This window comes from Notolepis coatsorum, assembly GCF_963971535.1.
Source record: "Notolepis coatsorum genome assembly, chromosome: 9".
NCBI classification, from domain to species: Eukaryota; Metazoa; Chordata; class Actinopteri; order Aulopiformes; family Paralepididae; genus Notolepis; species Notolepis coatsorum.
The window spans coordinates 122839404-122855286 of NC_140173.1; the positions used below are offsets into that span (position 1 = coordinate 122839404).

The 15883-nt window shown below is 40.1% G+C and overlaps 1 protein-coding gene across 1 annotated transcript in view; it reads left to right on the plus strand.

The window, feature by feature from the left end:
• Window positions 1–15862, plus strand: part of cfap43 (cilia and flagella associated protein 43) — a gene marked incomplete at its 5' end in the record, with an annotated part of 28466 nt that extends 12604 nt beyond the window's left edge. Inside the window, 19 exons of the mRNA XM_084321981.1 lie at window positions 1325–1450; window positions 1875–1979; window positions 2077–2193; window positions 3088–3294; window positions 3387–3593; window positions 4166–4252; window positions 4513–4593; window positions 5763–5891; window positions 5999–6118; window positions 6533–6640; window positions 6854–6940; window positions 7460–7548; window positions 8212–8416; window positions 9955–10067; window positions 10518–10677; window positions 11496–11660; window positions 13899–13979; window positions 14096–14249; window positions 15582–15862. Coding sequence (XP_084178107.1) covers window positions 1325–1450; window positions 1875–1979; window positions 2077–2193; window positions 3088–3294; window positions 3387–3593; window positions 4166–4252; window positions 4513–4593; window positions 5763–5891; window positions 5999–6118; window positions 6533–6640; window positions 6854–6940; window positions 7460–7548; window positions 8212–8416; window positions 9955–10067; window positions 10518–10677; window positions 11496–11660; window positions 13899–13979; window positions 14096–14249; window positions 15582–15757 — 2517 coding nt within the window. The 3' untranslated portion in view covers window positions 15758–15862. The remainder of the gene's footprint in view (window positions 1–1324; window positions 1451–1874; window positions 1980–2076; window positions 2194–3087; window positions 3295–3386; window positions 3594–4165; window positions 4253–4512; window positions 4594–5762; window positions 5892–5998; window positions 6119–6532; window positions 6641–6853; window positions 6941–7459; window positions 7549–8211; window positions 8417–9954; window positions 10068–10517; window positions 10678–11495; window positions 11661–13898; window positions 13980–14095; window positions 14250–15581) is intronic.
• Window positions 15863–15883: the final 21 nt, after the last annotated feature.

A 15883-nucleotide genomic window follows, 5' to 3' on the forward strand; every position in this document is an offset into this window, starting at 1 on the left:
TGGAACAATTAGTTACCTTTGCATGTAAAAAGCACAGGCAACCAGTATCTTAAAAAAAGTATTTAGAAGCATACGAATGTTAGCCTGTTAGTAACAAAATGTCAGTCCTAGTAGTGTTGCTGTTGTTATTTGTTGTTGTTTTTTGCTCTGGCTGTATTGGGTTATTGAAGGCTGTCTAGTTCTATGGTTTTCAGCTGTTTGTTCCTTGTTGGATGCTGCCTAGCCATTTGGACTAACTTCAACTCCAATCTTAAGCTGTTGTGTAATTGCCTGATTGCGTTATTTATTGTCAAATAAACTAAACTGAACTAAACCAAAAGAAAATATGGCTCATGCCTAAAACATATTTAACACATAACAGTGTCTCATTTGGCAGCTGTGGACCATCACAGCTAGATAAAGTGGGACGTTAGCAAAACAACAAAAACAAAAACGGTATTCTAAATGTCAGTTGTTAATACTAGATCAAGCCTATAAGCCAGGTACATTTCCCTCAAAAAGCAGGAAAGAAAACATAGACCCAGTGCTTAGAAGTAGTGCTTTAATTCATGTAGTTCAAGTTTCAAGATTTGTGTTATTTGTCACATAAGCTACAGTACATTACAGTGAAATGCTTGGTTCTGTATACTATGTATCCACATACTGTAAGAACAGTTTTATAGACTGTTAGATGGAGCGGTTTTATAGACTGTAAGAGAGCAGTTTTATAGATTGTTAGATAGAGCAGTTTTATAGACTGTTAGATAGAGCAGTTTCATAGACCGTTAGATAGAGCAGTTTTATATACTGTTAGATCGAGCAGTTTTATATACTGTTAGATCGAGCAGTTTTTTATACTGTTAGATCGAGCAGTTTTATAGACTGTTACATCGAGCAGTTTTATAGAGCCCAAACTAGGACACAACAGGGATGTACAGTTTGTACGCCAAATGTATATACACTCCTTTTCTGGACACTTTTGTATCACAAACAGTACTGTATTTGCAAATCTGATATGTCATAAATGTATAGATGTAGCAGTACTGTCTATCTGTATGTCATGTATGTCATATATGTTATGATGAATTGAAAATGGGGGACCCTGATGTAAACAAGACGAAAGTCTTTCTCTGGTCTGCATCCCCTTAACAATTGTATGTATTGAGCTGTACTGTACTGTACCCATTCTGCAATCTGTTAATAAACTTTTCAATCAATCAATCAATGGTCATGGAAGAAACACCAAACACCTGCCAGCACTGCTACAAAACAGTGCACAAAGAATATTAGGATTTGATGATTTGATGAATGCAAAAAGACATGATTGATTAAATTGTGTGACCAGATCCTGGAGATGATGCGTGAGAACGAGGTCCTGCCAGAGATGGAGCATCTGGGGCTACAGGATTTCAACCTGGATGTGGAGGAGCAGAGGAGACTGCAGGCTGAGCAGGAGCAGGAGGTCACCAGGGTAACAACATACACAGTTATATACGCATACAGATGCATAGACATGCAGATCCAGGTTGGACCACTTTGGCATCCGTCTCCATGACACCGGGTTAGACGGTATTACCGCCATATTTTCTAAATGGTTTCCTGGAGGGTGCACGGGCCACACATTATGCAGCGGAATTGACCTATCTCAAACCCTGCCCTCTTGTCTTGATCGTCCAATCACAACTGTTGCTTTCCTCGGACAAATGGTTTGCGAAATTGCCACATACAGGTGCATTTGCATTTCTCTTTGACCAGTAAATCAGCAACGCTAAAGTTAACGATAGACATAATGTATATATGCAAAAAGTAGGAATTGAATGGTGTTAAAATAATACAGTAACTAGAGGGCATGGTAATATTGGTATACTGTCCCACCCTTTCTTTTTGCATTTTAGGTGCGAAATGAGATAGAGTTGGGGAACCTAGAAAAGAGTTATCTCCGTGATGTTCTCAAGAGAGAACGTTGGGATCTTATGAAGGTCAAAGGCAAAGCCATCAAGGTACGTCGGGTCTCCTTAGTACGACACGTCTGTCAGACAGTTACATTTCATTATTACACATGTCCCACAGTACACTCATCAGCACTGCCTCCCATAGGCCTTCCACTCTGAGCATGAGGTGAAGAACTACCTCATGAAGGAGCAGACGGAGAAGGAGCTGGAGTGTCTTCTCAGGGTGCAGAGTATCAGAAAGATAGAAAAAGCTGACAGTGTTGTAAGTGAAACTGTTCCACACCCATCTAGGTTGGCAGCAGAGCAGAAGTCTGTGACTCAGAGGCTGGTAACTGCTAGAAAACAAGGCACATCGTGGGATGAGTTAGTGGTTTACTTTCTGTTAAAAAGAAACTGAAATAACTCTTGTGTGTAACCATGGTGATGTAGTGGTATGAAAAACAATAGGCCCACAAAAGCAGAATATATCATTAAAGCTATGACACTAAAAACACACATTGACTTTTTTTTAACTTCCTGGAACAACATTTACAGTTCAGGCCAAAAACTGTTTCTGGTTGGAATGTAATTTGATGCTGGCCAACTGTTTTAATCACTGAAGACCAAAGCTTGTAAATCTTCCTCAATGTTGTGCCTTTTTATTACCTAAATGCGTGAAAAAGTCCCAGTCCTCATTGTCATCGTAACTTTGGTAAATATACGTCTTTGAGGCAGACAATAAGTAGAAGTTATCACATTGGTAGTACACTGCACTGTAATTAAGTTTGAATAAAAAGGAAACACACATGTGCATGCGTACAGACACACACACACAGACACACACACACACACACACACACACACACACACACACACACACACACACACACACACACACACACACACACACACACACACACACACACACACACACACACACACACACACACACACACACACACACACACACACACACACACACACATTGTTGTTGTTATTATTTATTTTTAATTTCAAATGTATTATTTTTCAAATGTTGAATGAATGTATTGTGCATCCCTTTGGCAATATTGCTTCTAAACATTCATGCTAAGAAACCCACTTGAATTGGGGAAAGAAAAATGGCCAAAATGTCAGTCCTCCACTCATTGAAGACATTTGTCCCCAAACGTCCCAGCTCCAGCAGGAGATCCTGGGCGAGAAGAGCAAGACGGCCACTGACAAAGAGGAAGAGGAGGAGGAGGAGGAGGAAGGCCGCGAGGCAGAGAACAACGCTCTAACGGGCAGTCTCAGTGCTCAGCTGGGGTGTTCTCACCCCTACGCCTATGATCAGTTCAACCTGCACATCAGAGAACAGAAGATCAACCAGATCATCCTGCTCAAGGTGGAAACCACTTGTGTTTCTGGCAAACACAGGATTAGCTTTAATTATTCTCCAATACTTCTCGCCTAATATCTCACTCTATTCCACTCTAGGATGTGATTCACCAAGTCAAGACGGCTTTCAACAGGGAATTTGAGGCCGTTCACAGGCAGAAAGAGCAGGAGATCAACCGTGTGAAGGAGAAGAACCAGCGGATCAAGGAGATTATGGCAGAGTTGGGCATCATGGAGACACTGTGGGAACCCAGCCTGTCTGACAGCGAGCAGCCAGAGAACGCCCTCACTGTGGACGACTCGGAGGTAACTAGACAAAGAACTGAAATAATACTCATTTAAATGGTGCATTTAAATAGCGCTTTTATCCAAAGCGCTTTACAATTTGTTCCTCACATTTTACCCATTCACTCACACATTCACACACCGATGGCGGAGGCGACCATGCAAGGTTCCAACCTGCTCATCGGGAGCAGTTAGGGGTTAAGTGTCTTGCTCAGGGACACTTCGACACACTGCCCGGGAGGAGCGGGAATCAAACTGGGAACCTCTGGATTACTAGACGACTGCTTTACCTTCTGAGCCACTGTCGCACTACTTCTGTCGCTAGCTAATATTAGCTTATATCAAAAAAACATGATGACTCAAATAACGTGGGGGCAAATAAGCGTGTGTGTGTATGTGTGTGTGCAATAAGGATGTAGGAGAATGTGTTTAGAACCTTGGTGCTTTAGCGATGTTACCACACATTTACAAATCGTAGGCCTACATATTCGACGTGTTGCAGCAACGCAAATAGCTAGCTTCCTATCATATCTGTCATAATGTGAGATGATTTGTAACAGTTGTCCTAAATAGATGCTTTTGATCCACTCCAGATAAAAGTAGAAAGGTACCTGAGCCCAGAGCTGAGGAAGGAGGAGCAGGAGAAGAAACTGGAACAAGAGAGACGGTTGTCTGCCAAGGTATGTATGCTCTACCCATAAAACCTGCCATGGGGTTTTCCTCTATACATTTTCCTCTATACTTTTTCCTCTCATCTATTCTCTCCTCGATTCCAAACCAAATGTACCCTACGGCAATGTAATCATCAATAAATCCAACAGTGTTTCTTTGTGAATGAATGTTGGAATATACCGACGGAGAGTCTTTTGCTGACATGCACTGCTATCAGGCCGTTGCATTAGTGGCTTGATGATGGTTCTTCTCTTCCGTTTCATTCCAGGGTGACGGTCTCAGAGACAGCGCCCTGGATACCATGATGCACGGAGTGCTCGAGCTGAAGAAAGAGGACATCTTGAAATTGGTTGGGTCAAAATGATCAAATTGTTGTTATATCGATCATCTTTTTTCTTTTTTTGACATCATAACTATGTGATTCATAATATTTTTTTCCCAAATATTATAGAATTTGTACTGAGGAACCATATACTGTAAGTCTGTTAAAAAAATACAGTATTTGGACAGTATTTGCAGTTTTAAAATCAATCCAAATCACTTGGAGTGTGAATGTGATATATCACCAGAAAATAACTATGAATGAACACAACACTCTAACTTACCATCTTTAGATAATAAAGTACTCAACCTCTACTGTCTTTAACTATGAATTAACACAATATTCTAACTTACCATCTTTAGTTAATAAAGTTTGAAAACATTCATAATCTTTATGAAATATAGGCTTCCATTGTATGTGAAAATGTGTCTTTAACACCACATAAGCCATTAAAAATCACCACATCTGACTAAAATGCCATGCTAACATCTGAGGTGTATTTATTTTCCTGAAAGGTTTTTGTTTTCCCCATGAAAAGTTGCTCTACACATTCAATAACGGTAAAAGATTATGAAAAAAAGAACGGCGCAGTGAATTTTTGTACCAAGGCAAGAATGACTTGGAACCCACATGTCAAAAATACAGGTATGGGTGCGGCTGGGTAGGTAGTGCAGTGGACTAAGCACTCGCCTACCACCGCAGAGACTCTGGGATAGAATCCAGTTGTCAGCGGTACCTCCGGCTTGGTCAGTCGTCCCTACTAACACAATTGGCAGTGTTAGCGGGTGGGAAGCCGGTGGGGTATGTGTCCTGGTCGTTGTAAACTGCGACTCCTACTGGTCGGTCGGGGTCCCTGTTCAGCAGGGAGGGGATCTGGGGGAAATAGCTTGAACCTCCACACGTGTTAAGTTCCCCCAGTGAAACTCCTCATTGTCAGGTGAAAAGAAGCAGCTGGCGACTCCACATGTATCGGAGGAGGCATGTGGTATTTCTACACCCTCCCCAGGCCGACAGTGGGGCAATGCGCGCAACGACCAGGAAGGGAATTGGCATAACGACTAAATGGTGATGGGTGAAATATTTTATAAAAAAGCCCAACAAATAAAAATAAGAAATAAAAGTATGGTCCTTTTAAACTTAAAGTCACTTGAATCAGACAAGCAACTAGAGCATGTGCACATTGTATTTCCCCACAGGAGATACCTCAGCCTGAGTTTGTTCTGAGTAAACCAGATGACCAGTGGAGTGAAGAGGAGAAGAAGATCTACAAGGAGTACGAGAAGAAAAGTAAAGAGATGGGTGAGGAACAGGATAAGTACAGCAAGGTACGACAAACAGTTCCAGTCTCAAATTACAAACCTAATTTCTCTCTCAGTTGGTTATTGATATACATTTTCCTGTATACATTCTCCTTTCATCTGTCCCACTCCAGACCCTGGAAACAGAAATGAAGAAACTACAGGCATCCATCAAGGATACTACTCAGGCACTTGACGAAACCTTGACAAGGTTGTTTGAGAGGAAAGTGAAATCGGAGATGGTTATATACCAGGTGGGCCACACACACAGATACCTTCCACAGTGTATCATACAATACCGCAGGGTATTGAACAATATTGGATGACAATCCATGGTTGGTCACGCTACGTATTTCAATGTTTAGTTTCCCACAAGCCCATAATGTCTTTATGAATGAATGAAAACTTTATTTAACAGATTGTCAACAGATTTATCCATTGAATATAATTTATTTCACATGCAGATACTGTATTATAAATAGTAATAGCTATTTTTCATTACACTGGTTACCTTTTCATGATTTCCACCGGCTGGGGTAAGGGGACATTTTCCAACCGCTGGTTTACCCACTTCACTGACTGTATGCACTGTAGCTACTACTGTCCATATCCTGTAGACCGCTGACAACGCTTGTTTTAAGCATCTTTCTTTGTGTTGTATTTTATAGGAAGAGCTCAAGATCGCCAATCTTGTCTACTCCATTCTCACAGAGGAGGAGGTGATAAGTCGAGAGACGGAGCTCAGCCTCAGAATTGAAAAAAAGAGAGCCCACAAGGTAAAAGAAGCAATCATGCTGGAAGAATTTATGGGCTGCTTTTTGTTGTGCCCAGACTTTCTTTCAAATTCCATGTTCCGTGTGAGATAGACACGGTTCACATGAGCTAACTTGCATGGCATCTTAAGTTGTTTGCCTTGAAGACTGAGCCTGTCGCTATTCCCAGTGTTTTGCCGCGTGCATCTTCTCACAACCTTCATTTCTCCGAGACAGAGTGAAACCGGGGAAGAGCTTGAGAAATACAGAGCTGATGCAGATGTGTTCCATGAGACCTATGACAATGCTGTAGCTGACGACAAGGTGAGACCGGTGATATAGTTCCACATGTCTGAAACACATTAGACAAGGTGAGGCTGGTGATATAGTTCCACATGTCTGAAACACATTAGACAAGGTGAGACCGGTGATATAGTTCCACATGTCTGAAACACATTAAACAAGGTGAGGCTGATGATATAGTTCCACATGTCTGAAACACATTAGACAAGGTGAGACCGGTGATATAGTTCCACATGTCTGAAACACATTAGACAAGGTGAGGCTGGTGATATAGTTCCACATGTCTGAAACACATTAGACAAGGTGAGGCCGGTGATATAGTTCCACATGTCTGAAACACATTAGACAAGGTGAGGCTGGTGATATAGTTCCACATGTCTGAAACACATTAGACAAGGTGAGGCTGGTGATATAGTTCCACATGTCTGAAACACATTAGACAAGGTGAGACTGGTGATATAGTTCCACATGTCTGAAACACATTAAACAGTATAATGGCTGTGCCCTGACTGTCCTGACATATGATCTGTGTCTCCTAAGCTTCTTGACAAAGGTTTCAGGAAGGAGTTCTTTGATGTGCCAAGCCACGTTGTCGACAATCTGTACAAGCTTTACAAGCGCAGGCCCAGGTAGGTAGTAGTCAAATTACAAGTAGTCTCTTATATAACGGTTAGTTCCAACGAGTCATTTGATTGGACAAGAGGTTTTCCATGAGTGCTGATATTCAGTTTAACAGCACTGGGACTTTTAACTATATTATGTTTCACTCCACCGCACAGGTGATGTATTAATAAACGTTAATTAGGCAACGGTCCAAGTTCAAGAGTCATATTTTGGAACTATTTGTTGGCGGAGCTGAATGAATGATTAAATAAACAAATTTAATTAAAATGTAATGTTGTCGCTTATTACTGTTAAATAATAAATGGCGATTGTAGAACTGTTATCGATCTTATATCACACTCGAGGTTGTGCTGTTATTTTAGTGTAGAATAATGAATGGTGCCACTCTGCCACATGGTGATTTGCATTACATACAGCTGGTTAAGGACTGGGGTGAGTTCTGTCCTTGAAGCATTTGTAATTAAAAAGGCACTACAGTAGTGACATCAAGGTGTGCGTTTAAAGAGACTACCATAGCAATTTCCTACAATAATCACATCACTGAAACACTCATTTGTATTATATACGACACAAAGCAATGCTCTTCAGTACATTATGAATTGCAAATAATTGAGTCATCGAAATGACTTAGTATTAGTGAAAGCTGCCCTGATTTTGTGTGCCTCCAGAGTTCAGGGGATGAGGACCCAGACAGACACCGGCACATTTAATGAGCGGCCCCCGGGCGGCAGTGGTTCTGCCGACAGGCTCCACCAGATGCTGAAAGCCATGGAGGAGCTGGATTCCCTATGCCACATGCCAGAGAGCCTGGCCCCGTCCACCTGGGAGCACTTCTGTCTGGTCCGCAGAGCCAAAGTGGAGAGTGAGCAGCAGGTAATAATAGAATAAAAAAAGTGTATTGACCAATTTCTCCACGAGAAATTCATTGGCTTACACTAATTTACAAATCCTTCCTTGGGCTGACTCCTCCTTATTTGATACACTTGTTAAAATGGTCATCTACTCCCTATAACACCAGAGCTGCTCATCATATCTCGCTAGATGTTCCCTGCGTTAACACTTCCTTCGGTCAATCCTCCTTCCAATTTGCTGCTCCCAGCAGTTGGAAACGAGATGCAAAATACTTTGAAAATGGACAAATTGATCCCCCTTACTACTTTTAAGAACTCTATCGCAGAGTTGTTCACACACCTGCAACTGTCACCCAGCCTTTTAACTAATTTGACTGTTCTGCTTCATGTATGCCCCTTTGTAATTTTATTTGGTTGTTTGATGTGTGTTTTAATTATTTCCCTTACCTCTGTGATGTATGTGCCATCTGTCTCTTTCTATTTATAAAAAGAAAAAATCGTCCCCTTTCCCTGTTACCCATCGAGGGGACCTTTTGTCCTCTCGCCAGGCCGTCATTGAAAATAAGAATGTATTCTTAATTGAACTGCCTGGTTAAATAAATACAAAGTAAATACAAGTTTGCACGGTGGCCATTTTGCTCTTGTATCACGCTCAAATTGGGATTACCTTCCACCCCTAGACTAGTGGGTTGGGTTTTACTAAGCTCAATACAACGCTACGTACTGTCATACATTTCAGTTGCCTCGCTTTCTGTATAATTTATATAGAGGAGTTAATGGAACACTTGTGATCCCACAAGGAATGTTATGGCATCAAACTGGCAGCCCTGCCAGGCAGAGGCTGCCACCCTGCAAAGTTTTACTGTATGACCCGATAACTCACTACTACAAGCAAGCAATATAAATGGACAGAAGGGATGCACCAATCCAATACTGAAAATCTGTACTTGGATGATATTGTCCCAAAACATTGGGATCGGATATCAGAAAAAGTGATTATTATTATCTGTGACATTCCACTGACATAAATTAATCTAGTCTAAATCCTGAACAGGGTGGAAAGGAACCCAACCTGAGCATGAAATAAGAGCAAAATGGCTGCCAAGTGATGGTCAATGGATGGACAAGTAGAGGGGAGTGGTCTGTGGGACATGAATGCCTCAGTAATGGATGTTGTTCAAACCACTTGACAATTCACGTTAAAAACTACAACAACAACATTGCTGCATATTTCGGTTGTCTTCAGGGATATCTTGGATGTTTGTGGCTCGGGGACAAAATGTGGTTGTCATTTAGTTATTTATTTTGAAAATACAAAACTTGGCCTGCATTACAAAGACAGACTTGTGGATGTTTAGATGGAATAACACTCAGTCACTGCCAACAAGTGAGGTGTCATATAAGTTTTTGTTACACGTGTCGTGCGATTGAATTTCACTGCTCCAGCCCACAGAATGGAAATGGGGTTCAAGTTACTTACAGTATTTAACTTGATCACAGTGGGGTTCAAGCTACTTCATTTTTCTTTTTCATGTATGTCAACTCATTGTTTTATTCCAGGTAAAAACGAAGGCTTTGACTCTTGCTGAGATGCAGGCATTTCTGCAGAGGAGGAATGATGAGGATGAGACTGCTAAACAGGAAATCAAATATCTTGTCGATGAACTCAATGGGTATGACTGTGATGTTAAAATACACTCAGATGTTACCATTCTAAAATCATCTTAATGTACAGTACATAATACTTAGATAAACCCTCACCCCTGATCATAAGTACCATGCTCAGTATGCTCAGTATATTCTTACTGTATTTATTTCTGTATATTTTATTTCATTTCATTTTATCCTATTTTATTTTACTCTACTCTTATCCTAGGCAACTTGATTTGATTTGTGTTATTATTCTAATTTGTGACCTGTCCTGTTTAAATGTGAGCGATTTGCAGTGTCTAATTTCCCACGGGATAATAAAAGTATTTCTATTCTATTCTATTCTATTATGTTATTCATATAAAGCGCCAGGACAAACTGTAGGCAACCACATTTAAAAGTATTGTCACACGTCTTCTGCTGGACGTCTTTATGGGTAAACGTGTGCTTTGTCTTGTCCTGTTTCCACTCAGTCTGCGTGAGGAGAAACTCCGTTTCCTGCTGGATATTATGGTCCAGATCCTAATCAAGCAGGGTCAGGTGGAAGTGGGGCCCACAGACTTCATCCCTGACTTCTCAGACTCTGTGCTGCACCACAGGAGCGCGGTGGAGGACGTCAACAGAACCATCAGGGTCAGCGTATACTAGTTGACACTCGGATACTTTACATACAACGCATAGCCTCATAGGGATTCTGGAAGGCCAGAATATAAAATAGCTTAACCCATTTAGACTTAAAATGCCTGCTAATAATGCATTATATTGCATATAATATACACACAAATGTGTTTCCCGGTTTCAATGGGCTAATGGTGCGCTTGCATACACAAAAAGCTAAATAGTCTATGGCAAGCTACATTTCATTCATGTCTGCAAATTAAAAGTGTAAACCACATAAAGTATACACTCGATTGCAGCTAGCCAACCTTTGGTTTTATTTGTATAAAAAGCCATTTATTTGTAAGTATCTTTTAAAGGGGAACTATCTTATAAATGGCCTTTTTGAGTGTTTAGCATTGTTTCCTAGCTATGTGAACTTATATTAATATGATCTATGTCTCAAAATTCTCATATTGGCGCATTCTTCCAATTCTCCTCTCACAATATTCACCCTCACTGAACTGAGTCGTTTGAAAATGTGCCTATATGTGATGTCATATAGTCACTGCTGCATGTTAATGTTCAGGCGAACACGACGGTGCACAGTGGTTTAGGAGCCCAGGCTCAAAACAGCTCGAGATCTTGAGGTAGAAAAATGCTGTTTTTGAGGACTTGATTAGAAATACAAAACAATGAATAAAAAAAAATATATATATTACAGAGGTGTTCCATAGACTCACAGGAATTGTGTAAAAGTGCCCAAATAGTGAAAGAAATAGTAAAATAGTTCCCCTTTAATATGGGCTGTGTGGGTAGTTCTTTCTCATTATATCCTATCTCTGTGCAATCAGATGTTGGGAGATCAGAAGATAGCCTGGATGGTGGAATGTAAGGATTTCCGCAAGGGCATCATCCAGCAAGAGTGGGAACACAAGAGAATGACAATGCAAATGGAGGATTTCAATGCCAAGGCCAGAGACATCCAGATGCTGCGTGTCTCTGAGGAAGTACAAGAAGTGAGTGGAATCAATAAATGCTCCAAAGAATGTGCAATATCACCTGACCTGGATGCCATGGTTAAATGTGCTGTTAGTGGTATTTATTTTTTGTTCAAATTAGCCATCACTGATATAGAGTGTAGGAGCTATTTGGTCAGTAACATGGGTCTCCCAGTCCCTCCACTCTGCAGTAAACAGAACATGTATTTTCTGGCATCCCGTTCCCACTTTATCTAACCAGAATAACCCTAGATATTTTTACTTACATTTGCTTACTGCACTGGCAGAATATGTGACTTGTTTCAAGCACATATTTGCTTATTTTTTGTCCAACCATTTTTGCAGTGTAGAGTTCTCTCCTGATTGGATAAAGTGGCAACGGGATAAATGTATTTTCTGTTTACTGCAGGGCGGAGGGACTGGGATACCCGTGTTACTGACCAAACACTCAGTGATGGCTGTCGGAATGTAGAGTTATTATTTCAACATGTAGACCCCTTATTTTAACAACAAAATACCACTTACACCACATTTTAATCTTGTGTTCATTCTAGGGGTGCCAACTGTTAATGCCATTACCTACTCAATGTGATAATTTTTCAGTCACGGAAACACAACTGCAATTCCTTTTTTTGTGACCAACTTAATTCAGATTTTCAAGTGGTATGTATGGTATTTTGGACAGTATAGCTACAACAAATATGCAATATACACACAGACACACACTTACAGTACATGTTACATACATACATTACATAGGCACACACATTAAATAACTACATTCTCTGAGTGATGAATTTCACATGTCCACAACTTACCAACTATATTGATACTGTCTCTATGCCTTTTCCCACCTTCCCAATAACCCTGTAATCATGTGGCTGCGACAAACCAAAACACCTACTCCTAACCCCTGGGTTTATACATATTAACAATAAATAAAGTACACACAACGGGATATCTCATCAAATCAAGCCTATTGAATTTTAAATAATAATTACTGAATAGAAAAATGCTAATTCTATTGTTAAGTGTATTGGTGATTATTTAAACTTAGCTGAAACCAGTGAACCCATCACTGCATGGTGGCTCCTGCAACTCATGCCAACTAGAGTAATGATTTGACAACTGCAATTACTGTTGGTTCAGTAAAAAGTGCATGCCTGCCTACATGCAATATACGTTATGTGTCTGAATCTTTATCGTTTGAATGCTGCAGTACATCGCCCAGGTGTCCTGAGCTACAAAGCCTATTTTTAACCACATGTTGTGCTCTCATGCATTCTTTGCCTAAATATCTCCACAGGCCTGAAACAGCACACGACTTGGTTGTGCATTCTTTATTTTAACCAGTGTAAAAACTTGCGGTCCCACAATTGGGCGTACATGTCACATGACCTGGCCAATCAGAGATGCAGAAACACGAACACGTTGGAGAAAGGCTTCAAGCGTCCCTGTCGTCTGCTGTCAACACCACCATTCCTCCCAGGTGTCAGGTTCCTCATTCACTTCCATTCATTTTGAGGACCAAGTCTAAATATCACACTTCTGAATTATGCAGCAATATTATTCTGTGTAATATATTTTTCTGAGTAAAAGGTACTTGTTTTAGCAGCTAATGTAGCTGTTTTCAAATAATGAGTATAGGAACTATTTCTCACTTGAGCTGTAGTTTGATCAACTGTCAACCTTTCACAGAATGGTTAGAATCTTTCCTCCAGCATGGCAGCAGGTAACCATTCCCCAACATTATATGCAAGGCAAAGATACACAGTACACTCAAACTGACTGGATCTGCTTTTATTTTTCAAAGGTCATAAATCTGTTAAGACACATCAAATGCCAAAACAAACGGGTACCTCTGACTCAGAATTGTGTTTTATTGAAATCTACAGTAATTTGTTTATACTTCAGAAGTATGATATTTAGACTAGGTCTCCAAAATGAATAGAAGTGAATGAGGAGCCTGACACCTGGGAGGAATGGTGGTGTTGACATTGGACGACACGTACAGCAGTAGCTTATGTGTAGATGACTTTACATAAGAGGTAAGACTACTGAAATTTGACAAGTTCTACTAAAGTGAAATATCCCTTTAAATGTGATCCTTCGATGTCAACGAATTGCAATCAAATTCAATCAAAAACGTCTGTGCTAGGGAGGGGATATAGATGTGTTTGCTGTCAGACTGAGATCACATAGAGATCACATCGTGTGAATGACCTTTTCCCTCCTTCTCCCCCCCCCCCCCCCCAGTATCTCAGTGACAGCTATCATGACAACAGCACGGCAAATCAAGTCTCCATTCTGGATAACACCATAGCTTTACAGGAGACGGTAAGGTAGCTAAATAACATCTCTTCTCACTCGGCTGGCGTGGACTCAATCATCCTTTTCCCACTTCAGTGATAATGCGTCCCATGTGTGTATATTGTGCTCGTCTGTTTTTACAGACTCACCAGAAGAATGTGCAACACCACGAGAAGCTGATCAAGCAGCTGAACACGCAGGCGGAAACGAAAGCAGAGAAGAACGCAATTCTAGACCAGCAGATATCTAACATGCAAGTGGCTGTGGCTGAGAGGAGACATATCTATGAGGCGATAGGTAATGGCACAGGAATATCACTGTACCACAAAACATACCAATTTACCATATTCACATTCACATGGCCTCATATATATATACATTATATATTTACCGCATATATACAATTTACTGCATGTATATACATATCCATGTCTGAATTTATCTGCATAAGTCTGTATGACAACATGTACAATAATGCTGTATATACCGTATATATATATATATATTAGGGCTGTCAGTTTATCGCGTTAATTAGATTAATTAATTACACAGCTAATTATCGCGTTATGAAAATTAACTCAAAATTAATTAAAAAAAAAAAATTTAATTTACATATTTTTTTTACCTCATTCATTCCATAAGAACGTAGAATACACATTTACAGAATATATATATTTTTTAATATGGTCCATTTGCATGTTCTTGGTATCTGATTCTAGGATATGGATCTCAGGGAATGTATTCCCAGTATCAGAAATACTGTGTCTGTTACTAGGCTTGAGTAAATTGTAATGATACATTTTTTTTTTATCTTTGACTGTGAATAACACCATGCTAAAATTGACCAGACCTGAAAAATCTAAGCAAATGAATAAATGGAAGATGATTAAACAGAAGGTTTTATAGATACAGTACTGCCATTTGAAATAATTATAGAATATCAGGCCTAAAATGGTTATGCGATAAAAATGCGATTAATTAATAACAAATCCTGTAATTAATTAGATAAATACTGCGTTAACTTTGACAGCCTTAATATATATATATATATCCACCTGTCTGTACATAATCCTTTTACATATCTGTAGAAACTATATCTATACATATACCTTACCTACTCTTACTAGTTACGCTGCTGGCCAGTATGACAACCATACTGTCTTTATACCTGTATCACTGTACATATTGGTACTACACCCAGACTAGTAATACTAAATTATGTATTTTATACCCAGTTTAATCACCTGTACATTGCATATTACTATTGTACTTTACTGTCACATTTGCACTCTGGTTTGATGGCAAACCTATTTTCGTTGTACTGTACTTGTGCTGTAATTTTTATCCAATCTAACCTGAACACAACATTAGAGCAAAATGGCCACCATGTGAATATGGTCAATTAAAATGGAAAGTTCTTCCCTCAGAGTGACTGCTTCCAACGCAGGTACAACACACAGTACGTGGCTAGTGTCAGAAACATAGGCACAAAATGAATGCCCATGTATATACATAGATACTTAGATCTAAATCCCAACATAATGTCAAGTGTGTGATGAATTGGAAAAATCCTGTGTTCGGAGTCTGTTGTGACTCATACGGTAAATGACTGTGGTTTGTGGTGTTCAGCTGTGGAGGAGGCTCAGCGGCAGCAGGCAGAGCAGCGCTACCAGGAAATAGTCCAGAGGAAGGCACTGATGGACCTGGCCCAGGCCCAGGCAGAGGACCTGGCTCTTCTAAAGGCAGAAGTGGAGCGCTTGTTGATGAGGAACTACCCTGCGTTTGGTCCACTGACACACAACTGAAAAAATAAACACCTGCTAAGAATGCATTATATAGCCTGCATATACACACAAATGTGTTTCCCGGTTTCAATGGGCTAGAGGGTTTTTATTTACGGAATTTCGGAATATTTTTCTTTAATAAAAAAA